The sequence below is a fragment of the Lichenostomus cassidix genome, chromosome 14 (assembly GCF_008360975.1).
Source record: "Lichenostomus cassidix isolate B80296 chromosome 14, HeHo_3.0, whole genome shotgun sequence".
In the NCBI taxonomy this organism is placed as follows: domain Eukaryota; kingdom Metazoa; phylum Chordata; class Aves; order Passeriformes; family Meliphagidae; genus Lichenostomus; species Lichenostomus cassidix.
Window position 1 is genome coordinate 2,663,019 of NC_139495.1, and position 27,811 is coordinate 2,690,829.

General features: G+C 53.7%; 1 protein-coding gene across 10 annotated transcripts in view; it reads right to left on the reverse strand.

Moving 5' to 3' along the window:
• The window catches only part of MPRIP (myosin phosphatase Rho interacting protein), a 73,772-nt gene that overhangs the window by 31,324 nt on the left and 14,637 nt on the right, over window positions 1-27,811 (reverse strand). For 5 of the 10 annotated variants that reach the window (XM_085074453.1, XM_085074448.1, XM_085074451.1 and 2 more), the window contains exons 4-8: window positions 11,086-11,237; window positions 9,103-9,187; window positions 5,462-5,669; window positions 4,611-4,770; window positions 4,254-4,523 (exon numbers count right to left, since the gene is read on the reverse strand). In XM_085074453.1, the coding sequence (XP_084930579.1) occupies window positions 4,254-4,523; window positions 4,611-4,770; window positions 5,462-5,669; window positions 9,103-9,187; window positions 11,086-11,237 (875 nt within the window). Of the gene's footprint in view, window positions 1-4,253; window positions 4,771-5,461; window positions 5,670-9,102; window positions 9,188-11,085; window positions 11,238-27,811 lie in introns of those variants that run through there. The other 5 variants (XM_085074446.1, XM_085074445.1, XM_085074449.1 and 2 more) reach the window with 4 other exon arrangements.

Genomic DNA, 27,811 nt, shown 5'->3' on the forward strand with positions numbered 1-27,811 from the left:
GGGATGTTCTGCTCATGAGATGCCTGACATAAGCCAGGCTGTGGAGCATAAATCCATGTTCTGTGCTCACTGACAGACAGGGAATTGTTTTGGAGTCACAATTTTTTAACCCTTTTTTATACTGGCCCAGCCTTCTCTGAGTCTCAGTTTAGGAGGAAGAGGTCCATGAATTAACATTGTCTGTGCCCTATTGAGTGAAGGTCTGAAGTAAAAACAAATCAAGAGGAAAAAAAAAAAAAGAACAAAAACCCAATTTAAAAAAAAATAAAAACAAAATCAAAAGCAGGTTGATTTCTCATGAAAGGGGCTGCACCACCAGGTTGTTCTACGGCTTGAGATTGAGATGAGATGGTAGCGAAGCAGGCGAAGTAAAGGTGGACACGTCACACAGCAACACAGCAGGAGAAGGTGGAGAGCAACAAGACCTGGAAGAAAACAAGGCTGGAAAATGAATGAACAGAAGAGGAAAATTATATATTTGCATCTACATACAAAACAAAATCAAAATCATTCCAGTCATTTGTCATTGAAAAAGGGAGGAGAAAAATAAATCACTGCAACCAAATCACAGCCCCAAGGGTTAATATCATCCGGATTACAGAAAAGAATCTTTTTTTTTTTTTTTCCCATTAGATCAACATTTCAGAGAGGTTACTGCCAGAGATCCTGGAGGGATGGGGAGGGAAGAGCTCTCCTCCCTCCACATGTGTTGGATCCAGCTGCTCCCTCCACACAGCATCTCTGTGTGGACAAAACAGGGCTGGGACAGGTAGGAAGAAGCTTTTTAAAAGCTGCGGTGCCATTTAGTGCTTTTCAACTACAAAAGCTCATCCCAAGGAATTCCTCGGCCATGCAGGCTGTTAATCTTTTCCAGGCCACTAAAGCCTGGCTGCAGATCTCAGCTGTTAGTGGAGGGGGTGTGCAGTGGGAAAGAAAGCTCAAAAGACCAGCACGAGCTGTCATTGAAGTGATTTTCTTTGATTGGAAGAAAGTGCTTTGTTTTTATTGGATTCATTCATTATTTAGCATCAAGAAAGATAGTGAGTGTCAGGAAAAGGAAGAGGAATTTCCCAAGAGGTCCACAAGTATGATGAGGATAGTTTTACAAGGAAAAAAACCTGTATTTGGTAGAGCAGGCACTCCTCTGCATGGGGAGAAGCAGAATTCAGAGCAGAGCTTTAAATCTCAAGAAACTCCAGAGAACGGAATTTGAGTGAGAAAAGTCTTTTAAGCAATTTCAGGCAGTTCTGCTATTTATTGATGCTAGAAATACACTTTAGCCCCTGACCACACTGCTACAGCAGAGCTGGCTGACACCACAGTGAACTCTTGCCAGTGTGAGAAGAACATGGGGTCAACTGGGAAAGCTTTGGTTTACAGGCTGCACCCCTGGAATTGTGCACAAAAAAGCCAAACTTGTCCATCCTGAGATGTGCAGGGAGTTACCCCTGTATCTGCAGAGTCTCTCTGGGACATGGGGACTGCTGTCTGAGGACATTCTTGCAGCTATTTTCAGCTGTGATTTTGTGTGCAACACTTCAAGATTCATCTGCGGTGTTTCCAAAGAGCTGCCCCTGCCCTTCTCCCCTAGGGATGGGTCTGAGAGGGTAGACTGGATATGGTTTGACCTCTCTGGCCTCAATCCACATCCCCCAGACCCTGGTGGGACACCCTGGTGGGTGCCACAGCCCCGTCCTGCCACGTGCCAGCAGAGGGAACTCGCACTCTGCCGCTCTGCCAAAATCGTGGAGATTATCTCCTGTTTCCTGATTCCTGGCTCTGAGTGGCTGCAAGCTCAGCCGTCTGCACAGGGTGTGGAGGCAGCGTCAGGTATAAACGGTCAACACGGAAAATTCCTGGACTTAAGTCATGTAATATTTCTTAAGATAAGGAAACAGGACGAGAAGCCTTGACAAATGGCTTTATCTGGAGCTAAGCCTACAGGTGTGGCACTCAGGATGCAACACTGGGTACCTAGAATAATTCTTTTCCATCCATAGCTCTGACACTCGCATTGATTTATAACAAAAAAAATGTGAGGAAGAGCTGAAAATATCAGCAGAATGTGAATGAGTTGGTTTGGCTGCACTGAAGGGCAGATCTGCATGACGGCCAGTTGGTCCCTTTGGGGTTGGCATGGGACAAGTGTTCCCAGACTTGTTAGTGGGTTACTGAGAAGGATTAAACCAGTGGGAAAAAGCCAACCCCACAGCATGGAAGTGAGTTATTGTATCTGCCCAACCTCAAACAGCACGGTCTGAGCTCGGAGGAGAAGAACGAGAGGGATATGGGAACTAAGTAAACTCAAGTTTAAAAAGCAACCAAGCCAAGCTGAGCAGGGTGCTGGGGAATGTTAGTTCTCTGGTGTGATGCTGGACAGTGTCTCTGTGCCCTGTTGAGTCCACCTGAGCTCCAACATGGCTGTTCCTGCTCCAGGACTCACAGCCTCTCCACCCACACCACCTGCACTGGCCAATCCCCAGGTTACCAGAGGAGAAAACAAACCTGCCCATCCCTAAACACCCACTGAGCCATCCCTGCTCAAGGCACACTCCTCCACCACCATGGGCTGTGATCCACAGCCAAACTCTCTGGCAGGTAGAGAACCTTCCTCTACTCTCTGCCATCAACCCCTCCCAAAAGCTGGACCAGGCTCAGTCCTGTGGGCAGCAAGACCCCAGCGCCTGGTGCAGCCCCTGCTCTTCTCCCTACACCCATCCTGATAAAAGCCCTGGGCTGATACAGGGAAATTGCTGCCAATACTGATAAAAAACCCCCTGTTAACAGCCCAAGCTAGGCTGGGAAAAACAGATTTTCCCTGGGAAAAGGCACCCGGCAGCAGGCAATGAGTGGGGCTGACATTAAAAAAGGACAGATTCTGGCAGCAATATCCTCTCCCAGGCCCCGTTATCTGTTATAAATCTGCTCCGTGCAGGATCATCCCAGTGCTGCAGGATACCCCAGAGAGGGAGAAAGGGACTGCTGGCACTGGAGGGATGCATTGTCCTGTCACGATGTCACCCACAGGCAGCACCAGCTCAACCTGAAAACCAGAGCCACCAGCCTTTTCTCAGCCCTGTCCCCAGCCAGGTGGGCCAAGGTGGTATCCTATTTCCCCATCCTGGGGAAAAGCCAATTCCCGGGGCAGAGAAAGCCAAACCCAAGCTCTCCTCATTTATTCCCAGTCTGGCACTCCCTGAGTGTGCTCTGGGCCAGGTTTGGGATCCTCCTGCCGACTGGCAGCACCAGCACAAAGCTGCACATCCCAGAGCTGCTCCCAGCTCTCGGAAGCCAGTCTGGAAAACAGTCCTTTAGGGGCTGGGAAGAAACAGAGGAGAAGCTGCTACTGAAACTGTGCGAGAGAGAACATGCCCGGAGGAGAACCAGGGCAGGAAAATCAGACTGGCAGGCGGCCCTCTCGCCCGGGGCCTGTCTCCCAGTTTGCTCCACTGCCCTCACTGCACAAATGTGTCTCTCCCAGGGCGAGTGGATCCTGTCCTTGGCCTCGCCCGGAGCGCACCCGGCGCGCTCTGCGGACGCCCTCCCCGTCCTCCTCTGCACTAAGCTGTTTTGCAGCCCGCTGAGCCCTGCCTTGGCACTGCACCCGCCTCTCCCTCCTCTCCCAGATTAATGCTGTGACATTTTGAAACCTCTCTCAGCTCATTAGGCGGTTGCGTAAGGCACCTGGCACTAACGCCATTAGGAGAGCTAACCTAATTAATGGTGCCGGCTGCCAGCGTGTGCCGCGCCGGGAGGGGCCAGCAGGGTGGGCTTGATGGCAGTGTGGGCATCCAGCACCACCCAACACCAGGGGAGGTTTAGATTAGACAGTAGGAAGGAATTCTTCCCTGTGAGGGTAGTGAAGCACTGCCAGAGGTTGCCCAGAGAAGCTGTGGCTGCCCCTGGATCCCTGGGAGTGTCCAAGGCCAGGTTGGATGGGGCTTGGAGGGATCTGGGATAGCAGAAGGTGTCCCCGCCCATGGCAGGGATGGAACCGGATGAACTTTAAGGTCCCTTCCAACCCAAATCATTCTACATCCCCAGAGCAGCCAGGCAGGGTGACACCTGCCCACTACCACTATTAAAGACATCCCACCAACTGGTCAGTGTGGTTGGGCATCCTTAAACCCAGAAGCATTGGGTAACAAAGAGGCTTCACTCAGAAAATTCCACCTACTCCATCCAGGCTGCACTGGGGACACAGCCTCACTGCTGCTGGAAGCATGCAAGGACATGAGCCACTCATCCCTTACCTTCTCTCATTCCCAAAGAGCCGGGCCACTTCTTCTCTCCCAGGGCTACGAGCGCGGGTTCTCCGCTCTAGCCGCCTCCTCTCCACCTGGAAGGCCTCACGATTACTGATCCTAATGGCCTTGGGAACGTCGGCCAGGGTGGTGTACTGCCGGCTGGCTTTAAAAGAAAGGGGACGCCCCGATTTTTCAGCTCCCCTTCCTACATCTCTGTTGCTGGAGTCCTTGTGCATGGGGCAACTGCTCTTCGAGTCCAAGGAGTTCAGAGAGAAGCTGTGAATCATTCGGTCGCCTGATCGGATACCTGGGGAAGGAAAGGGCTGGGCATGCTCCTGTGAGGGCGATTTGGGATAACTGTACCTGTTGTTTGGGGTGCTGGGGCTGGGAGGGCTTGGTGGGGGTGGCAGTTGTTGCTCTTCCAGCTTCGAGTCTTGTTTGGTCTTCTCCAAGGAGAAGTACCCACTCTCGACACGCGTCTTCCTCCCGCAGTCTATCCGGTCTCCGTTCATGGAGCTCTCCTCTAAGGGACAGAGAGGTCACCATGCTTGGTTTCAAGTCCAAGTTGTGCTTTTAAGAAAAATCCACCCTTTTTCCACCCAGGACAGGGGCAGGAATACGAGCAAAGTTGGTTTGGGCACCAATCCCATGCTGTGCTTCAATTCTGCACCCTTGGCTTTTCCACCCTGACCACCCCTCATGCCTGTGGAGATGGTGGGATGGTCTGCAGGGAACTGGGGATGCTGATCCCTTGGTGAAAGATCTGAACTTTCAAACCAAGAAATGGGCAGCTGCAGTCACTGCTGGGCATCCATTTCTATCCCTGTCCTTCCCAGCCTGGCATCAACCACAGCTCCATGGGTGCAAGGCAATGCACACCTCACTGCAGAAGACATTCCCCACTGGAGTGGGCAGATAAGTGAAATGTCCCCAGCACCAGGACCTGTCCCCAGCCGCCATTGTTCCAGCAAGAACAATGACACACTGTGACTTTTCAGTACATGATGTGAATTTTGTCCTTCCTGATCTCCAGCTTGCAATGCCTTGCTCTGGTCCCCATACAGCAGGGACAAGTTCTGCCTCCCCTTCTTTGTTGGGATGCTCCAGGAACCAAAACCACAGAAAACTTCCCTCTATGGAAGTTTTCTGCCATCTCAGCCACCTGAACCAGACCACCACAGTGTTACACCAGTGCTGGCACCTCCACCCCTCACCTTCCTTGCTGTCCAGCACGGGATCCTTCATGGAGCTGGCAGCCCCAGCCTGGCCTTGCATGGGGCTCTGGGCTGGGCCAATGCTGCCTCCATCTGCTTGGTCTTTGCCCCTCATTTCTTCCTGCCAGAGCGTGGACTTGGTGGCAGGGACCTTCTCTGCACTGGGAATGTTGCTGCTGGTCACAGCCATCTTAGCAGGACCAGGCTCCTAAAAAAACCAGGAGACACAGGAAGTTAGAGAGTTTGCCCCAACTCCACACTCAGGGTCCCCAAGGGCTTGGCCCTGAGGTGTGAGTTCCACATAGCTTGGGTGCTGCCAATGAGACATCACAACGGGACAGGGATGGGACAGTGACATGTATCAGTGCTTTATGTCCTTTTAAAATATTCCCCATCATCTGCAGTGCTTCTGTGCTAACAAGGAGCTCTGGAGTCCATCAGATGATGGATGATGCCACTTTGGTGGCCACAGCCCAGCCAGCCCAGGTTCAGAGTGTGACCCAGAAGAAGCAGCAGCTTTCCCAACTCCTTCTGTGGCTTTGTTCATTAGCAGATGTTTTGCTGCTGTTGTATTAAGCTTCTGCATTCATGGATTATTTTTCTTAAAGCCACCAATAAATCAACGACAATTAACTCCCCTTTGGATTATGGGAAGCTTTCCAGCTGTTTGCTCCCTTTCCACAGAGCAGAGGAGAATACAGGAGAGCACAAACTGGCAACTGAAAGCTGGGAACAAGGGCTGCAAAGAGCATCCTCTCCATCCCCTCCTCCTACTTCAGGTGGGTTTTAGCCCTGCGCCTCCATTGGCATTTCCAGGGCTCTGCTGGAGCCACCAGGGATCTCCCAGGGAGCGAGTCCTGGCTCCATGCACAGACATGACAAGCAGAAAATGACCTCAATTAAAAAAAAAAATCCCCTTGGGAAATTTCACACTTAAGGAATGCAGTGCTGGAGGTAAACGATCCAGAGTTCAAGGGCATCCTGCTCAAGGGGACCCTGCTTGAGCAGAGGATCAGGCCAATCTCCAAGGTCCCCTCCACCCTCAACTGCTCTCCTTCATTGATCCAAGCCCAGAGCTAATCACCAGCTCAGGATATATATCTTTATATATCTCTTACACACACCCCCGTATCATTATTTGTAGATATGTATTTAATTAGGCAGAGATGTGGGCCAAAAAGATGTCTGAGAGGGAGCAGAGACATTAACTCTCTGCTGCTCAGGGGAATGAACAACTCCAAAAGGCAGAATGCACCAAAATCGGCAAAACCAGCTTCCAGTTCTGTGAGGTGTGTCTGGGCATGCTCTGCTTACCTGAGCCTGCCACACCCTTGTGCAAACCCAGGGCAGAGCCTCAAATCCCACATTTCAGCCCCAAACCCTGCCTCGAGTTCCCATGGGCAGCAGGCAGGCACAAGCATTCCAGTATTTCCTGCTGCCTCCACCTCTCTGCCAGAGCATGCCAAAAGCTGCAAGAGAAACCTGCCCTTTTCCCCCCTAAAACTGCAACCTGCTTGCAAAGCAAAGTGAAAACATCTAACATTCCCTGTCCAAAAATCTGCAGCAGGAACGATATTCCCTGCATTCCTCCCACCCCGGTGATTTTGCAGAGGGATGATGCAAAATGATGGGGGGGAGTTGGAAATGACCTTGATGCTCCAAGGGCATCCAGCTGTAACCAAGCTCTGCTCTACCACAGACAAGCAAAAAGTAGGTGAGTGAAAAAAAGCAGGAATAACCATTGCTGAAATGATTTTTTTACACCACAAAGGTGCCCACTGCTCCCTGAGCAGCTCTAAGATGTGATCTATTGCCTGATTAGTGTGTGGTCATCTTTAGGAAGAGATCAGACTTTCTCCACCAGCACACTGAGAGCAAGCTGAACTTGAGCTGAACAGCAGCCAACTTCAGAAGAGGCCATTTCACAGAGGAGAATTTGGTGCTGATTTTCTCCTCAGCATCCTCTTTCCTTCCCTGGACCAGCCACCTGCATCAGCAGGATTTGGAAGACGGAGGAAAGATGCTGCTTCTGCCTCTGCAGGTTGCTCCTAAGTGCCTGACACAGCACAGCACCCATCCAGCAGCACTTCCCACATGGAGGTCGGCTTTGCAAAGTGAATTCGACCCTTTTTCCAGCACCATGGGGCTGGAAGCCATGGGATGGAGAGAGTGGAAGGAGGGTGGCAACCAAGACAGGGTGGTCTGTCCCAAAATGAGAAGGCAGTGTGCCACAAGGGTCCATGCTCCCCATCCCCAAGCACCTGGGGAGCCCATCTGCCCACGGGGAGCAGGCATCCTTCCCACAGCCGCTTCCCTTATTTGGTGCTCAGGAGCTTGGCTCCTGTACAGTTTCCAAGAAGTTGCCATGGTGATGAAATGTAACCCAGAATGATGTTTTTCTGGCTCTGCGCCTCTTCTCGTCTCCACCCTGTCCCCCTCCTGAACCCAGCCTGGGTTTAGTGTTGCACCCCAGACAGGGTGAGCATCCCTGCCCTGTTGCATCCACTCCCTGGGGTGCCCCAAATGCAACAAACCCCTTTTTGGGAATTGAGGATTGACAGCTCGTAACACAGAGGGAGGAGGCATCTTCCCTAGAGCATCACCAGAGCCAGCACTTGAGGGGCTGTTCAGGCTGTGAGGACCCCAGCCTTTGGCAAGAGGTGGCTCAGACTTAAAGCTTGGAGTGCAAAAAAAGGATCATCTCCCCCCTAACTTTTTTCCCATTGCCCAGAATATCTTCATCCAGTGGAGTGATGAAAACTTATTCAAACAAACCCCGTAAAAAACCCGTCCATGGCCTAGTTTGCGCCACGGCCATCCTTGGAACTTCATCAAAGAGGACCTCAAAACCAAGGCTCAGGGGAGCCCTGATGCTGGTTTTGGTCCACCAGAATGGCAGCTCGGCCGGAGGAGCCCTCCCAGCCGGTCTCCTGTGGCAGTGGGACGCACGCCCAGAGGTCAGGCGGCCTCAGGGACACGGCTGATCTCAGCCCCAGCGAGGGACAAGGGTGGCCTTGGGGTCACGTTCCCCATCTGTGGGATTCTCCCCCACTCTGGCCACGTGGGAGCCCAGCAGGAACGAGTGAGTCACGGCCGACCCCACTTTTTACCATTTATAGTCAAAGTGAGCACGAAGCCACTGCTGGGTCCCTGGAGAGCCCGGCTCCGGCCCCCGGAGCTCCCAGCCTGGCCCTGGCCTTTAGTATTTTCCTTTCATTCCCATTATCTCTGGGGTCATCTCAAAGGGAGTAACTGGAGCCCGATGGAATTTCATCCTGTTTCTGCCGAAAGGGCCCATGAACAGCACCTCTCCCTGGTCCTCCATGGGGACCATGTGGCTTTGTGGCCACTCCCAGGACTATGTGCAGGGCTGGCACCACAAAACAGCACCCAGGGGGCAAAATGTGGCCCCAAAGCAGCCAGGAAAGCAGGAGTGTGTGACCCTGAAGTGATGACCAGGAATTAATTCACGCCGGTCTGCTGCCCTGGTTCGCCCCAGCTCTCACCCTCTACACAGGCAGCATCAGAGGGTTGGTGATCCTGATGGCTTGGGGGGATCTCCCCCAGGAGCAGTGCAAGGCTGTGCCCCTGAGACGGTGGCAAGGGCCTGGGTGACAGTATGTGTGTCCCCCTGGGGTTACCTGGGGAGTTGGGGGCTCTACCTTCCTCTTCTTCTTCTGATTCTGCTTGTTTGTCCTGGGATAGACAATCAGCATCTCCAGCCACCTGTGGGCAGAGAAAGCAGAAGGTGAGGTCTGTGCCACAGGGACAGGAGTGACACTGACCTGGTTAGGGTCAGCTTGGTGAATAATACCCAGAAACCATCCCATCCAGCTCCTGGGGGAAAAGTAAGGCAGGAGAAGAGGGATGACCCCAGGGTATTTTGGCTCAAACCCTGCTCTCTGCAAAAGTGAAGCCACGGCCAAGGCTGACATGGGGCAAGGATTCAAGGATCCTGAAAGACAGTGGAGAGGGACAGAGCCTCTGGAAGGACCGTCCCCCTAGAGCGATGCCAACACCCGCACAGTGCAGACAAAGCGCTTTTGTCCAGGGAAGAGCAGTGTGAACTCGGCACTGAGAAGTCCTGTGTCCTCCCACCGCGGCCTGACAACCTGCCCCCGCATCTCTGAGAACTCCACAGGGATCCCTGGACCACTGGGGAACATTCCTGCTTCAAATGTCACTGCTCCCCTTTCCTTCTCCCCCCACTTTGCACGCTGCTGCTGTAAAGTGTTCGGAGATGACCACATCAAGTGGGGTTTGGTTAAGCAATAAATGCCAGAAGCACAGAATGAACGTAAAACAAATTCTCCCCCAGCCAGGGAAATCTCCCTGTCGTGCTGCAACTGCAAACGAAACCAGCCTGGCTCAGCCCCAGAGTGGGACTGCTTGGGGATGATTAATGCCTGCAGTCAGGAGCAAACGCACTGCTTCAAAACCCATCGCTGGGCCGATGAGCAATAAATCAGCCCCACCTCGCTCCGCAATGCCTCTCCCTCCCGCGGCAGGCAGGACTGGCAACAAAGGCTGAGCTGGGAACCAGAGCGTGGGGAAAGGGTGGAGAGAGTAGGGCATGGGGGCTGGCCACCATTTGGGGCACAGTCACTGCTCCTGCCAGGGAGGAGATGAGCTGGCTCCCCTGTGCTGTGATTTCCTCACAGCTCTGCATCCTGGTTCTGCAGCCAGTGCACTGTGAATAGGGCTGGGGGGACAGGTTTGCCAACCCAAGGCTCACCTGTGCTCACTTGTCTCAGAGCAGGGAAATTTTAATGCACTTATCTGGTCAAAATCCCGAGCTCTTGGCAGAAAAATGTCTATTTCAACAAGTATTTACAAAATGAGGGGAGTCACAACCTAAGAAAAGGATTGGAAATAGAAATCTCAGCAGAAACTGCTGACTCTGCTGCTGCCAGGGCTGGGGGAGGAGGGAGATGCTGTGCCTCGGGAGCAGTGGGAAAGAGCGAGTGTTCATCCCTTCAACTTCCTGCTCGAGTTTCAAATGTCAACAAATTTTGGGAGGGAGGGACTGAGCTCCAAGCACTCCATGTGGGAAAGGCTCTCAGGTGAGCAGCAGCACGGCCACACTCTGTCACTGTGTGCTGGCGACTCAGCTCTCCTGGGGCTCTGCACCTTCGCCAGCGCCAGCGTCAACCCCAGCTGGCATGTGAGTGATGGAAGAGGATGTTTCTAGGTCACCATCCAACACCTGGAGCTGGGAAATTTATCCCCATTTGCTCGCTTTTCTGGTCTACTCTTGGGTGTCACTGAGCCACTGCATTCCTGTGACATTTTAATCATCCTTGGAGGTCAGATGCTCCCCTGGGACCAGGGAGGTGAGGAGCATCCACCCCAGGATTCCCAGTCTGTCCAAGGATGCATGAGGACCAGACGGTGCACAGCACTCAGGGTCAGACATACCAGTCCCAGAATTATGGGATGTGCCAATGATGTGGGGACAGGACCTGTGCCAGCCTGATCAGATCCCTGAAAGCACTGTGGGGCCATTGCAACACCCATCAGGATCCCCACCACCCAGCCTTGGGCAAGGCCCTACCCACCACCCTCCTCTTCCTCCTGGCTAATGGAAGAGCCTGAGAGTGGCTCAGCCCCAGATCTGCACTTACCCACTGATGATCTCCTTGTTCTCGGCCCGGATGAAATGCTCCTTCTCCGGCGTCAGGATGCACAAAGAGAATTTCTGCCCTGTCCGGCTCTCCCCATCCACCACATCCGTGCACTGGTTCATGTTGATGGTGCCCTGGGGGAGGGTGGTTGGCTGCGAGGGAAAAGAGAGAGGAGCAAGTTTAAGGAAGGAAGAGCAGAGGAGTGCAGAGCTGAGCCCTAAAACCTCTCCTGGAGGACACCAGGATGCTTTGCCCACAAGTGGCCAGATCCACCTGCGGGTTGTGCCCAGCATACAGCAAAGCTCTGTGCCACACAGACCAACTGGTACAACTCCTGCCAGACCAGTCTGGTTCGCTGCTGCCACTAAGGTGCTTCTCCTACACCAAATATCCAGGGAACGATGGCTGCCCTGCTGCGGCACTGGGACACCAAGGAAAGGCACCAGGGGGCCAGCTTTGGGTCTGCAGCTGCAAAACATCTGGGCTCGTGAGGTGGCACCTGGGGACAGGGGTGGCAAAGCAGCAAGGTCCCACTGCCCTCAGCACAGGATGGCTCAGGGATAAACAGACAGACACAAATGCCAAGGTTTTCCCATTAAAGTTAAAAAAAACATGGAGTTTGCCAGGGAGGGACTGCAGCGTGGAAGGAACCTTGCCTGGTGGGCTTTGTGAACAGTGTCACCTCTTGGCCCCATTGCTCCAAGCAGACCTGGTGAAGTGGGACAGGAGGCCCAAGGGGACATGGAGGGACACCCAGAGGGGTGTCAGCACTGACAAGAGCTGACAGGTCCATCTGGAGCAGCGCTGGCTCATCCGATTACAGTGTATCCTACTGCTCCCGGTGCCTGGTGCCCACAGCCCTCCCCCCAGAGCGATTACACGGCTCCCATGTCCCCAGCCTGCCTGTCCCCACCAGGCTCAGTGACACTGGGGTCCTTCCAGCATTCCAGGGCAAACCTGCACCTGGGACATAAATGACTGAGGGAGCTGCCAACGGCATCAAAGGAGGACCTAAAGCAGCCTGTGGACACCTCCTCACCCTGCCAAAGCCTCCTTGTGCCCTCCAGATGGCCGGGCCAACAAGGAGACGGATTTCTGGCAGATGCTGTTAAGGTTTTCACCATGGAAACCAGCTCCCCTGCCAGCAAAACCCCTCCAAAAGCAGCCTGTGCCATGCAAAGAAAGGGTGACTTGGGAGAGCTCAACGGCCCCAGCCTACAAACCCAGAAAGCTCAGATCAGTTCCCCAGAGCCCTCAGTTTAACCATCTGCAGGCAGTGGGAAATAGCCCCTTTCCCCAGGAAAAGGGCTTTCCCTGCATCTGTGTCCCTGGGTGGGAACATCCTATGACAGCCCAGGGGTGGCAAGGAGCCATCAGGGGTGCTGCAGCACTGGGTCATACAGCAGGGACACGAAATATACCTCTTTTCCTCATGGAAATCAGCATCCAGAGACCCCCCAGGATGGAGGCAGGGAAAGCAAAGCCCAGCCCAGACCCCCAGCACGGCACATGCCCAGCCTCCCGCCCTGCAGCGCCGCGGGTAGTCAGCTCCTAAGAGGATTTTTTGTCTTAGACAACAAAAATAAAACCCCGCTTTCCGGGAGCTATAAAAACCCAACGGAAAAACTTTCTCCTGTTCCAAGTGGAGTCTTAGAAAAAGTTTTTGTCTCGCTGGCCTCCGGCACAGCCAAGGCCTCCAGGACTGTAAGGTCCAGGTCCAACCTCCTTCCCCTCCCAGAGCAGTTTTGCACCAGGGAATGCAACAAGGATGGGCAGTGAGGAGGAGGGAGAGAGCCCAAATCCCACAGGGAGATCCTGGGCCACTCGGTCCCTTGACCCCCTGTAAGGCCCCAGAGGGATTTGGCAGGGAGCTAGCACAGGAGGAGAGGAAGAACCAACACCCTCCAACCCCACGGCAGTTCAGGGCGGCTGCTCACACCCAGCCCTGACCAAAGCGTGCCGGGAGTGGGGGAGCTGGTTTGGGGCCACCCCACTGCCAGGCTGGCCCTGCAAAGTGGTTTTGCCACTCAGCCCTCCTTGTGAAGGGTGAATGCTGGCATCTTGCAGAGCCTGACGCATGGGTCTCCATCCACCACCACACCTCTGAGCCAGGAAAGGGCTGGGAGCAAAGCTGGGAATGACCTTCTTCCATCTGCAGCCCCAGGGATGAACCCTTCATCCCACAGCAGCTCCCCTGCACCCCACACCCCCCAGCAGCACATGAAACCTGACAGACCAGCAGCCTCGCTTGCTTGTGTAAATTCCTTTACACCATTTGTTTCCTTCCTTGGAGGCAGCGCAGGCACTTTGAAGTGAAGCAAAATGCAAATGGTGCCTGGTGAAAATGCATGTGTGCACACAGAAGCTCCACCGAGGGAAAGGAGAGGGCTTGAACCCCTTCACCACCTCTCAGCACTGGTTTCTGGGCAGGGCAACCCTGGAGAAGGATGAGCAAAACTGGTCCCTGGCCAGGTAAGGACTGTGTGGGCCCAGCAATTGGAAGGGAGTAAATAAATGCAGAAGCAGAGCGGTGTTGCACGGCAGAGACACCAAAACAACAAGGCTGAGATTTCAACCAGCCCTTGGAAGAGCAGATACCTTGATCCAAGGCTGAATCCAGCGTCAGCCCCCAGGGTGGCTGTGTGTCTGGGTGAGGCAGGAGTGGACACTCAGGCTCAGCTCCTTCTCCAGCTGCTGGCTGCTGCCAGTCCCCAGCTTGGGGACAGCCCCGTCCCCAGGCACTGGCCCTGCCTTTGCCATCTCCCATGCTGCTGCCAACGGGATGGAGCCCACAGCTATCCCAGAACTGGATCTGGTGGCTGTATGTGTCATTGAACTGGAGGTAGGAGTGGAAGCCCAGCAGGCTGCACCTCTGTGGAAGCAGAGGACACCATTATGGGCACCATCACCAGCAGAAGCTCTCCTTGGTGCCACCAGTGCCACCAGGTGCCTCCAGCCCAGCCAGCTGAGCAGCTACAGCTCTCCATGCTGTCAGTACCAGCAGAGGAACCAGAGCCAAGAAACAACTGCGTTGCTGTTTCCCTCTGCAATGACAGATCCCTGTTGACACACACGTGCTCACAGCGTCCCTCTCCATAACAAAACAAAGCCTATAGAGAGCTCTACTCCTCCTCCTCTCCCTCCCCGGGTGCCCAGGGCGTGAGTCATGCCATGCTCTCCAAATCAACAATACCAGCAGCCTCTGGATGAGATGCAGGGATCTTTGGAGAGACGCTTGCAGGATGCAGAGCTCAGCAACTGCAGCAGCCCCTCCTTGGGCAGTGGAAAGGAGAGTAAGAAAGAATGGGGACCTCTTAGAAGCTCGAAGGAAGAAATCCCAAGCAGGGCATTACTGCATCCTGCACACAGTGCTGGATGCTCCATGGGTGAACTCCCAGGTATAGGAGTTGAATCAAAAGGGTTTATCTGCAAAGTCCCTCATTTCCATAAGGCATTGCAGGGCTGAGGTAGAAAAACAGAATTATTTGAGGTGAAAAATAGGGTTGTGTAGATTCAAAAATCTCAGAATTTTTTCCAAGGACCTTCCCTGCCATTTCTAACACATGGGGCTCATGGGAGCTCAATACAAAATACAAGGGAGCTTTGCTCAGGAGCTGTACACAGGGTGTTTTGGAGCAGGTAACCCCACAGTCAAACTCCCGAGGAGGGACTCTGCCACAGCCCTGGTGGGACATGGCCAGTGCCCAGCCCATTCTCTGGGGCTATTACACAACGTGGGTTGATGAAATCTGGAACACAACCTTTAAAGAAAAGCGATGGGGCAGGGGGAGGAGGAAGCCAAACAAAAGGGACATTTTACTTTCTGCCAAGAACCAGGAGGGGAAGAGAAAAAAAAAAACCCACAACCATTTGTCTATCTCGCATGGCGGGCTGGTTGCCTTGGCACCAGGGCCTGGCTGTCCCGGGGGAGATCACAGCTCTGCTGTCCCACTCTGGGCTCAGGATTTAGCTGGCTCTGCCCTGGCTCCCAGCACTGCCCCGGAGCAGCAGCGAGCCAGAGGCGCCTGGGGAAGAGACATCCACGCTGCCTCCATAAATGTGTCTTGACAAATGTTAATTCTCCCAGCTAAAATATTCATAAGGGTGGCTGCCGAGCGCTGCTCACTCGCAGCACTCTCGAGTGCTCTGCAAAGGCAGCTCTTGTGTTTGCTAAAAGCTTCACCCATCCCGGTGCCCAGGCTCAGCTGATCACTGTGCTCCAGGCGGGATGCAAACAGAAGGAAGAAAGATTCTGCTGTCCCATTGTCACAGGCACATCAGGGCAACGTGGAGACAAGTCTGGGCAAGGGCACTGACACAGCTTGGACAGGCAGGGCACTGGGAGCCCAAACCAGAGCCACATTCACCATTCCCACCTGGAGGCTGTCAAGAAAGCATCAACTCCTTGAAAAGTAATAGAATTTATAGAATAAAGTGGAAACATCTCCAGCCATTAACCCAGGGCACTGCCAGCTCCTCCACTAAACCATGTCCCTAGGCACCACATCTACATGTTTTTTTAACACTTCCAGGGATGGTGACTCCACCACTTCCCTGGGCAGCCTTTTCCAACACCTGACCACTCTTCCAGTAAATAAATTTTTCCTAATATCCAACCTAAACCTCCTCTGGAGCAACTTGAGGCTGTCGCTTCTTATCCTATTACTTGTTAGCCGTGAGAAGAGACCAAACTACACCTGACAACCACCTCTCACATAGTTGCAGAGGATCCCTTTTCAGATGTAGAGTCACCCCTTTTCAGCCATGCAAGGCTATGCATGACCTCCTAAATCCCAGCTGGGGATACAGCTCCCAAATCCTAGCTGGGGATGCTCTGTGCACACACAGGGCTGGCTCAGCCTGCCCCAGGCTGCCCAGGCGCCAGGCAGCATGGCTGGCACAGCAGCAGGGCTTTAATGAGCCTTTTGGGCTCCCTGCCACCAGGCATGAGGCTATCGATAGAGCCACAGCACGGCCGGAGCTCTGCGGTGGATTTTATTACACTTATAGATCTGCTGGCAGGCTGAGCATCCTGGATTTATTAAATTAGACAAAGGCTCTTGAAAACAACCTCTGTGGGCTCTGCAAAAGGATGGACTGGAGCTGTCACCCATCAAAGGGCAGCAGAAGGTTGTGCTCCCACATCCCCATGGCAGCTCTGTTTTACCTGTACCATTCTAGCAAGAGAGAGGTATCTCTTCTTAGCCACCTGAACATGCCTTTCCCACCTGCAAACTTCCCATATCAGCATCTACTGCTCAGTGAAAGCCACTGAGAAACCTCTGGCCGTGCACCAGGCAATGGAAAAAGAAGCTTTTACCACTGGCAGGAGAATCATAGAATCATAAAGGTTGGCAAAGACCTTTAAGATCATCAAGTCCAACCACCAACCCAGCACCACCACCATGTTCACCATTGAACCACATCATCAAGTGCCACATCCACGGGGAGGTACTGAGCTACACGTGTCCCCTGCACTTCAGTACTCACACCTTGTGCCCCTGTGCAAGAAACACGGGAAGATGCCCCCAAATGTCACCAATGCCTGGATTCACCAGCCTGCCAGAAGCCATCACGCCTTTCACAGATGGAGACACGAGCAGTGCTCTGCAGATGTGGGCTTGACACGTGCCAACGTGCCTTTGCACTGGCAGCAAACCTGTGCCAGCACAAGGAGAGGACAAGGACACTCGCCCTGGTGTGCAGCCAGCAATGCAATAACACTCCATAGATTGATAAATGCCATAAATGCCATTTCCTCCAGCCCCACCCCAGATTTCCCCACTGTTGACCCTGGCTTGTTCATCACAGGTAACAAATCCTGAGATTTGTTTTGCTGAAGGAATTCCCCACAGCCCCAGGTCACCCATCCCAAGGAGGTAGGATGGGTTAGCAAGTGCCACACACACCTGTCCCTGCATGCCAGCCCCTGAAGAGCCCTCCTGAGCCTCCACCAGGACATAAAACAACATCAGCTCCCCTTCTGCCAGTTGGAAGGAATTTTCTTCCCCGGGAGCACTTTGAGAAGGGGGTGAAGTGCAGGGGCTGGGCAGGAGAGTTCAGCCAGGGGCCACTTTAAAGCAGAGTCGGTGTTTATGTCCACAGACAGCGAGTCTAAACACTGAGGGAGGCCGGGAGCTGCCTGCAGACTGGCCGGGAGCACCCTTGGGCTCCTCTCCCACCCAGTGCCACCTCAGCCAGGCACGGGCAGCACCCATCCCAGGGGTGCCCAGGCAGCAAGTTTGGGGCCACACATGCCATTTTGTAGCCTTGTCCCCAAGGGCACCCATCCGGCAAGCGGGTGCTGGAGGGGAGCGAGCCCAGCCGGGGCTGTGCAGAGCCTGGAGCCGGCTTGTCTTGGCCTTATAAGGCTATTTTCGCACTGCTCTTACAGCTCCCAGCTGCTCCCCACTCCAAAGCAGGGTCGGAGTTGGCAGCCAGAGCCTAGCCTGCCTCCTTCCTGTTAACCTCTTTCCTGCTGAACGGCCTCTGAGGGGTCTGTGCGTGGTGGGAACAGCCATATCCAGTCCTGGCACAAGCACCCATGCTGGGCAGGGAGGGTCACCAAGTGGTCACCAAGTGGGTTCAACCTCTCTCAGGAGTGGGGTCTGACCCTCTGGGCTCTCAGCAGCGTCGACAAATCCAGGGAGCCTTTCAGGGAAGCTTGCACCCATGGATATGCACATTCCACTTCCAGCACCACTGGAGAGAAGAGGGAGAGATGCAGAAAACACTGGTACCGTGATAAGAAGGACCAGAATGGGGGATCCAGGGCTGCTCTGAACTGCCATCCCAGCTGTTTGTGGGACCAAAGCAACAGCCAAACATTGCACAAAGCCTGGAGCATCCACTCAAGCCCTGTCCCAACTCTTTGGGGACCATGGTAGAAGCCCAGCAATGCACAGGCACTTGCCGGTCCTGCAGTGCAAAAGCCACCACCTCACAGCCCTGCAAACCCAACAGTTATTCTTTCCCCTTGCTCTATGGGATTTAGATGCATTTAAAATGCAAAATCTCCTCCCCTCCGAGGAGGGGGGTGGGAAGAATACATGATAACAGATCCGACCCCATCTGCTCGCAGCTGCCAGCGTGGCATCCTCCCCACTCCCCGACACACAGGCACAACAGCCAAAGGGGAAGCAAATATCTGCAGCCTTCCAGCAAGTTGTCATGGTAATCAGCCCGATGGCAAAAACCTGGCAAGACCATGGAGGGACCAGAGCTTGGTGCAGGGATCATGGCAGGAGTTTCCTGGAGAGGGAACAGCAGTCGTCTGGGAGCGGGAAGGGAAAATGGGCTTCATTTGCATCCTGATACTTGAATTTTAATTTGCACTGCTCCAAATTGGCCTTGTCAACTTTATCCTCCACCCCCTCAGTGCAGGAGACAAATCCCAGGTGGTCCCTGCACCGCATGCCAGGCACACATGTGCAGGAGCTCACCACCACCTCCATGCCTGTCAGCTCACACAGCCCTCCCCAGCAGCCAGGGGCTTCACCAAACACCAGCAACCACATCTCCCTAAGGTCACCCACACCTTAGGTGGGCATACACACAGTCATGCCACTTTTGGACACAGCTCGGGAAGAGGAAAGCTTGGATCGAGGCAGGATGACCTCTACCCATGTTGGGCAGCCCTGTTCCATCACAGCTGGACCTGGATTTTTGCTTCATGGGAGTGAGGGAAACATGATCAAGGTAATTGTCATCCAAGGAAAGCGGCAAATTAAATCAATCAAATCCCTGTACTTCCCCCTAAGTGAATCCATCTCCTCTCCAGCCTAGAGGGGAAGGAGGAATGGGTTTCTCATTTCCAGCCATCCCACAACCTTCCTGCAAATGCAGCCGAGCAGAGGAACTGGTGCAAAGACAAAGAACCAAGCCACCATCACTAGCACAGCCATGAAAAGCCACCTCCAACAGCCATCACCTGGAGCTCTGGATAATTTCAGGTCCTGCACTGGCTTTCCCACCTTCACCCCCTAGGACTGTCAACACAGGGTCTTGTACTGGCGCTCAATGACTGCAGAGGAGGAGAGGACAGCCCTGGGGATCAGCAGCACCAGATCCACCGGAGGCTCAGGCAACTCCCACGGGCGCAGATGCTCCAGTGGAAGTTCTTGAATCCGGCCAAATTAGTCTGGAAATCTCATTATTCCCCAGCGCCGCTCTTATGAGCTTTGCAGAGCTTCCTGCCGGGCTGGGAATACCAGGAGGCTGGGCTCCCAGGGCGCTTGGGGGTCTGCAGCTGGAGGTGTGAGGACCAACCCAAGCCAGAGAGGTTGGCTTGGCTTGGCTAACCAAGCAACAGCCCCATCCTGCACCCCACACCCCTATGGAAAACCCCACACCTGCCCTGCGTTGCTCCCAAAGCCTCAAGACAAGCTTGGACACTGCAGACCTTCCCAAAAGCTGAGATGACAGCTGGGGAGGGTTTTCCAAATTTTCACCGTTGGCCATCCCACTAAACAGCACAAAATGTGAGCTTCTTGGCCAGTTCCAAGGAGAAGAGTTCCCAACAGGCACACATGGCTGCTGGGGAGCAAGGAGACCACCCAGCAACAGCTCGAGCTGGGCTTTGCTGCCACATGCATGAGGTGGTGGAGGCACCAACACTGACGGCAAAAAGCTGTCCTGACCAAGCAGGCACCACCTGCTTCACAGGCAAGTGGCACCTGGGGTAAAAAAGGCTTTAAATGCCCAGGAAAAATTTGAGAATAATACACGAGGCTGCTGGAGCTGTCCCAGAGCAGCAGCATTTTCTCCCTAAACCTGCTGCTCACATCTGGCTTGGGTAGAGGAGTACAGGGAGAGGAGGGAGTTCATAGCAGTGAGCTGCTCCCAGGAGCACTCACTCCCCAACCTCTCCTTCGGGAGCAGCTGTGCAATCCCAGCAGAGAGGAGCAACCTGGGGCTAGTGCATGTGAGGGGGATGAGCCCAAGAGATTTCTCTATCCCCCATGCCTGGGATGACAGACTTCACCCCCCCCAGCATTGGCCTGTACATGGCATTAACCACCCATGCAAGCCCAACGTCCCCTCCCTCCACACATCTGCTCCATCCATAATCCCTGCTGTCCCTCCCCTAATGGGAAGGCAGCCAGGAAAGTGAACCAAAACCCTAATTATATCCCAGTAGCTCCCCAGCGCCCTGGTGATCCCTGTGACTTTATCGATGCGATCGCAACAGGGCTGATGGAAAGTGGAGGAAAGGGCCAAGGCTGGGTGTGCTCCAAAACCCCACCTTTTCTCCCCAGTCACACCATCACAACAGGTGGAAATCCCGTACAAGCTCAGGATGCTGTTGGGACGTTTCTAAAACCATCCTGTGTGCCTTTCTCCTCTCTCATGCTTGTCTCCTCTGCAGGGAACTGGGAGGAGAGTGGGGACAGCAATGGGTCACAGTAGGACAGTAGCCCACAGCCTCACTGCAGGTTGCCAGGGCTCTGTTTGGCTGTAAAATCGTGGAGAGCCACAGCACCCAAGGCTTGGGGAGAGCAAGAGCCAATACCCTCAGGATCATGTCAGAGGATCCCAGAATAGTTTTGGGTTGGAAGGGACCTTAAAGCCCATCCAGTTCCAACCTCCTGACATGGGCAGGGACACCTTCCACTAGCCCGGGTTGCTCCAAGCCCTGTCCAACCTGGCCTTGGACACTTCCAGGGATCCAGGGGCAGCCACAGCTTCTCTGGGAATCTGTGCCAGTGCCTCACCACCCTCACAGGGAAGGATTTCCTCCCTGCAGCCCCATGCGGTGCCCCAATGGCAGCAGAGACAGGGCATGGCCATGGGGTGCATGCCAGGAAAACATGGGGGAAGAAAACCTCCATGGAAGGTGGGACCTTCCCAGCTTTCTGCAGCCCCCAGAGCACCCCAAGCCCCACATGCAGCACCTCTGTCCCCAGAGCTGCTCTCCTGGAGCAGCACAAGAGGCCTCAGAGGAGCTGTGCTGCCTGCGGCGGGCGGCAGAGCACAAGCCTGCTAACACACTCCGACAAACCAGCTCCTGGATCAGATCCTGCAGGAAGGAGGTGAAGGGTAAGTGAAGTTGCCACACACGTGATATACCTATGGTAATTTTAACTTTCAGCGAGGCTGTCTGGCTGTTTTATCTCATTACCTACTTGCAGTCAGACTTCAGTGACTGCAGGGAAGAGCCTCCTCTGTGGCTTTGAAGGAACAGGTCAAAGTAAAAAGGTCTTAAAAAATACATATTAACAAGAGCACATTCACACACTGTTACCTGGTCCAGCATGAAGGAAAAACAGTATTTTGATGGCTTTTTTTTTTTTCAACTTCTGTATCTTGCAGCCCATGATAACTCTATCAGCAAGACCGACAATCAAACCTGCCTGGAAATTCTCATTTTTCGCCAGAAATGCCTCAAAACAATACAGACAAAAAGGGGAAGACTCCTGCAAAAACTCTGCATTTGGTAGCCCTGAGAAAAGCCGTTTACAAAACCTCACTGAAGACCTCGGCTTGTCTCCACGCAAGTTTTAACCTGACGACGTCCCTTTTACAGCCTCCAAACCTGATGAATAATTCATGCCTGGGATAAAGCAGAAATATCATATTCACCAATGCTTACCTAACAGAGAAACAAGGACTGCAAATAAGTAATTTATTAACCCCAAACCGTGTTGCTGCTTGAACAGAGGGCACACCTCGGCGGAAAAATCGCTCCTCAGCCCAGGCAAGAGCACGCCAGGGGCTGAGACCCTTTGCTCTCATCACAGCTCCAGCACAAATACACCTTGTTCTGGACTCAGTGAGATGCCAGGGGGAGAGAAGCCCCCCAAGAGCAAAGCTGGGAGCTGCCACCCTCCCTCCTCCTCCTCGGGGGTCGCAGCCACCCCTTCTACATCGGGAGGAGAGCAGCGGTGGGAAGCCCACAACCCCGCGCTCACCCACAGCTCCAGCCGCTTTCTCAGGCATTCCAAAATTTGGCCGGAGCCTCTTTCTGCAGCACGCCCCCCTCCACGGCTGGACGCCTGCCTAATTGCGTATTTATTTATTTCTGCATTTTCCCAGCTCCCCGCACACACACTGGCGCAGGGTGTGGGGAAGCCAAGGACGGCTCCCAACGCGGACCCAAGAGAAAAAAAGAGAAAACCGAAAAAAGAGGGAGTGCAGCTCCCCACATTCCCCGGAGGGTGGGAGGAAGCCGGGAAGCGCAGGGCTGGCTGGGAAAGGGGTGGGAGCGGGGGGCAGGAAGGGGGGACGCCGGCGGCATCGCCCACCCCCTTTGCTTTGTGCGCGCTTGGGGAAATTAAAAATAGCTGCGTCCAAAGAGTGGCTGCAAGCGCCACAAAGAGCGTGTTGAGCGGAGGCAGCTGCAAGCTATTTGCTGCCCCTGGTAATCAGCATCTCGGCTTGCAGAGCCCCTCCAGCCCCCCCAGCCCCTTCCTCCCCTGCCAGAAGCTGCCGCTGCCTTTCTCCAACCCACATATGTCATGTCAACAATCAATGAATGCAGGATCTCTGCCGGGGAAAAAAAAAGGGGAACGCGCTTTGATTTTTGGAGCAGCTTTGTTGCCTTGTTCCATTCACGTCCTCGTCGTCCTCTCTGAGCTGTCACTGAGGGGTTTGCAGCACTGAATCCCACCAGTCAGTGCCAGGATAGCTCATGACCATTAGCAGGAACAGGGATGTGCCAGCTGCTGGGATGCTACTGCCCAGCATCACCCAACCTGTAGCCCACAGCCCACTAGTGGCTCTCACTGACCTGATCCAGTGGAATACGACAGGGCTGGAAAGAATTAAACCTGACCTCATCCCCACCACATGGTTGCAGCTGGTGGGCTCAGGATCGTTCTGCAGGCCCCTCGTTTCTCACCCCCTCCCCAGCACCAAACAACAGCAGGGGAAAAAAATGGTGATTTTGTTGGTTCTTTGGGTGATTTGGTCATTCTCGTGTCTGCAAACTGGCACAGCCATCCTGGGGCTGGGGGATGCCTGGGAGCCCAGCACTGCTTCAGCTTGGAAAGAGCTAGATCAAGCACCCACTGCTGCAGCCCCTTCCCCTGCTGCCTGGGGGATCACAGGGCCTGTGTGAGGGTAACTGCTCAGCCTTAGCTGTGTCATTTCACTGCCAGCCCTGACATCCTCCCTCTTAAATGCCACCAGAGCTTGATTTCCACGTTAACCTTTTACAGTAGGTACAATTTTTCCTTCACCAAGAGCCCGCAGCCAGGCTGGAAGCCACAAGTCCAGGAGTCACAAAGGAACTCCGGCTGCTACAAGTGCCTGTTTCACTCTGCCCCCCACGAACAAGATAAATGCAATCTAAACTCCAGCTCACTTCCCTCGCTGCTCTGGCACACGTCTTCTACACAAACGTCTTTGCTAGATCCCAAGGGATGAGGAGTGGGGAAAAAGCAGAAGGATGGAGCCACTTGAACCTGTCCTCGCTGCTCAGCCTAAGAGCAATTCCAGCTTTGTGGCTCGCCCTGCAGAAGACAATAGGGGCTGTGTTGTTTCCAGGAAGGAAGCACCTGGGCCAGGTCATCAAAGCAGCTTGTGTTAGGAGGTCGCTGGCTGAATCGAGCTTTCCCAACTCTGCTTTCATCCTCTCTCTGCCTGTTAACTCCCAAACCTCCCACCACGGACTGTTTCACACTGGGGCCTCACCCGAGAGGGTCCTGCAGCCACAAAATGTCCTTCTCGGGGGGCTTGGATGTGGACAACAGTGTTCTCCAAAGCTTACAATAAATGCAGGCACTTTTGGGGTTCCAGTGATGGTCACTGGCCATTGTCAGTTGCCAGAACTCACACTGAATCTATCCCTTTCCTGTTCCCTCAGTCCCCCCAAACCGCCCTTCTGCAGCTCAGCAGTTTTGCCTTCTCAAACACACTGAGCCAAACTAAAAGACATAAAACAGAAGAGGGTTCAGCACTGTAGGGAATCATTCCTGGAGAAGCCCACAGGTGTCCTGACAGCAGGACCCACCTCCAGCAGCAACTGGGGCCAGACACTTGGAGCAGAGAAAAATGGGAAGGCACCAATCCCCCAAAGTCACTGTTATGGGATCCCCACACCCAAGCCCAGTAATGACACCTGGATCAGCATCAAGACAGACATTAATATAAAACCACAAATTAAGATCTCTGTATCCTCCTCCCACCCCCTTCAAGGCTGCTTGGTCCTGGCTTCAGTGATGTCCCGGGAATGAGTTCCCAGGGCTCCCTGTAGGTTCATGGATTTTTTTTCCCCCAAATCAGTACTGAAAATTAAACACAACAACTTCATCAAAGATCTCTTGAGCTCTGTGCAGAGTCACCAGCACTTGTGCTGTCTCTGCATCTCCTTTAGAGTAGTCACAAGGATGTGCTTTGTCCCCTCTCTCTTGCACCCTGACTTCGGATGCCCCTTTGCTGCCCAGCTTCTCTGAAGGAGGAAAGATCTCAGCTTCCCAATTTTCCCATCATTTCCTTATTGCTACTGCATCATCTTTGAGATATGCACCAAACATCCCACATAAAACCTCCTCACAGCTCATTGTCCACCCTGCAGGGCCCACCCTGACTTGACTACATCCAGTCTTGGAAAAAAAAACTGGGATGGGGGTCTCTGTCACCATCTGAGCCTCACACAGTCACTCCCATCCAGCCTTCCTGTCTCTGCTTGCTTTAAATTTCAAACATGCTTTGATTCAAGCCAAAAGCTTTTTATGCTAAACAGAAACTGAAAGTCTTGATCTGGCAAACAGAGGCACTGGCAAAATTGTGTCCATGAGGGGAAACCACTGGGAATGAGGGGAATGGGGTTTGTAAAGCCTAGTGCTCCCACGGAGGAGGAGGCAGGGAAAGGTTGAAACACTTAAATGGCAAAACGTGTGGAAAAAGTAAGGACAGAGGGGCCAGGATGTTTAAGGTTCGTTTTTAATCCCTGCCAATGAATTTCAATTCTGTGCCAAAACTGAAGTAAACTGCTTTGATGTGAAAAGGAGGAAAAAAAACACACACACGGGTTCTTGGCTTCTTAAAACAATACAGATGACAAAGGAGGGAACTACAATGAAAATTAACGCGGTGCAGCTCTGCTGACGGTGACATTTAAAAATGCCCATTTCCTCCAAATAAAGAGGATTTTGGAGGGGGGGTGAATTAGGAAACAATAATTACACAGGTCTGTGGATCACAGCATTACTGAGCATGCATCCCTTCCTCTGATCCCCCGCCAGCTGCCACCAACGCTTACACCATTCTCCTTTTTTTACCCATTTATCAATTCCTTAGGTTTCTGTGGCTGGGAGCAGGCCAAGCAGGTCTCCAGATGTGACCCCACAGCCCTGCTGTGCAGTGCCAGACCTCCCACCTCTGAGCTGGCCTCTCTTCTCCTATTTATACACCCAGCCTAGGGGTCCTACTGCTCCCCTAACCATTCCCAGATGCCAGGCTGGCCTCGCTCTTCATCCTACCCCAGTCCCATCAGCTCCCAGCTCCCTCTTGACCTCCCTCCCTGCCATCACAGGCTGGAACACGGATGGCTGCTCCATTTTACTGAGGTTAATGACATTATGATCCATCTGAGTTCCTGATTTAGGAGCAGAACCACCCTGCTGTTAGCTCAGGAAGGGTCTGCAATGCCACCACGGAGGACACAACCACCTAACCCCAGCAAATTCTGGTACTGAGGTGGCTGACTATTGGTTTAAGCATCCTCTTAGATCCCTTCCCAATTTCAGAAAGCAATTCGACTCCAGAAAGTAAGGGGCAGGGTAGAGTTAGGGCTCACAGCCCATCCTCACGCTTCACCAAGCTGGGAAATGCCAGACACAGAGTGAGGTCAGTTTGTTGGGAAAAGGGTATGTCATGCCCAGGAATGCTCCTCTGAATCCCTGCAGGGAAACTAAAAGAGCCCATCCAGAAGATGCTCTCACCTTGGCTCTCATCCACAGCACCAGCAAGTTTGAGATGCTCCCAGACGAGCCTAAATTTTGTCCTGTTTTCAAACCAGCATATGCACAAAACAAAAAACCTCAAAATTAATAGTCTCAGCTACCAAAAGGAAGCCTGAAGTGACACACATCCCAGGGAAGATGCAAAATGACAACCTAGTACAAGCCCCAGCTGAAGAGAAGTAGCACAGGGGTAAACTGAGGCACAGAGACAAGGCTTGGCTCTGGACATGCAGTGAGTCATTAAGAAGCTGGGCTGGAGATCCAGATGCTCTCCTCTGACCTGCCCAAGCCAGGGGGCTGGATCTATCCCCAGGCAATGCCTGAGGCCACAGGCCCACCTGCAGGCCCAGGGAGAGCCATGGCAGCTCTCTCCATCCCTCCAAACCCCTCCTGCCTTTCCATTCCCACGCAGACGGGCTCTATTTATAGAGACCTTAGCCGCTAATTATAGACCGCAGCAATCAAAACAAAAGGAGGCAAAAGCTCTGCACTTGCCACTCGCTGGCTCTGGCCCCTGAGCACGGCACTATTCTTGTGGCAGCTCCCAAACCCCAACAAAAACCTCCCAGACCACCCCAGCACCGCCATGCCAGGCTGCTCTCCCACAGCAGTGGTTTCACTGGAGACCACAGGGTGTTTTACCAGGAGAACTGAAACTTGCCCTTGGATTCTCACAACACAGCAGCTCAATTACAAGCCTGTCCCCGACTTCACATCACTTTCTTTGCTGCCTTCCCCTCATCCTCTAGCTTCTGCAGAGAAGCATCAAGCCCTGCCATCATCTGGCCCAGCACGAAGGTTTATCAAACAGCAGGAGGAAGCCACCATCAGGGTGCAATTGTGGGTGTTCAGCGTGGGAAGGCAACCCCAAGTGATCACACAACCTCCACCTCCACCCACAGTTGGGAGGCAGGAATTTCTGCACGTCTGAGCAGGCTCAGCTTAGCCAGGGCTCGGCAGAGCTGGGAACGACTGCTGGCACAGTCCCCAGAGGGGAAGGGGGTGGCATCTGCTGGGCATTCCCAGTGGCCAGGCTGGCTCTGGGTGCCACCACCTGCACCCAGCATGCAAGAGGGAGACCCCAGGGAGAGAGTCTGGCAGCTCAGCCTGGTTCAGGGGGATGAAGGTCCATAGCCTGTGTAAATTCTCCCCATTGCAGCCATTGCACAGAACTCATTTTGTTTTCAGACTGGAAATACGGCAGAGAAAGGACAGACAGAACGAAGGACACACAGAAAGAAGGTGGCCAAGCAGGAGCAGACTCAGGATCAGCTCAGGGATGTCTGTGGACAGGTCTCAGGAGAGAGATGGATGCCAGCAGGGCAGCTGATGCCTGCTTGTCCCACCTTCCACGCCCAAAATGCTCCAATCCAACACCAAATTTGACCCACCCCATGGGTGGGTCCTGTGCTCAAGGCTCCCCATCCCATGGCCTCTGAGTACCATAGCACCAACACCTCTGGGGACTTCCTGAGGTCTCCCCAACCTGAGGCTGGGCTTTGAGCTGCCCCTCCACACCCCACTGCTCTCCAACCTGCTGGGAGCCCAGAGCAGAGTCTCCCTGGCCAAGCACAGGAACATCTCCATCACCATCATCAGGACTCCCCTTCCAAGCTCACTCCTCCCTCCAATTCCATTTTTAATAAGAGCAGAAACTGCCAAACCAACAAAATTAATGTCTAAAAGGTTCAAGCAGAGCCATTCAATCCCAGCCTGCAGCTGCCTGGGAGGTCTCTGGCCAGCTGCCGCCCAGCTCCCGCACACTCCAGAGGCTGCTCTGCACCGAGGCTCCCACAGAGCCCCCACCAGCTCCTGGGGAG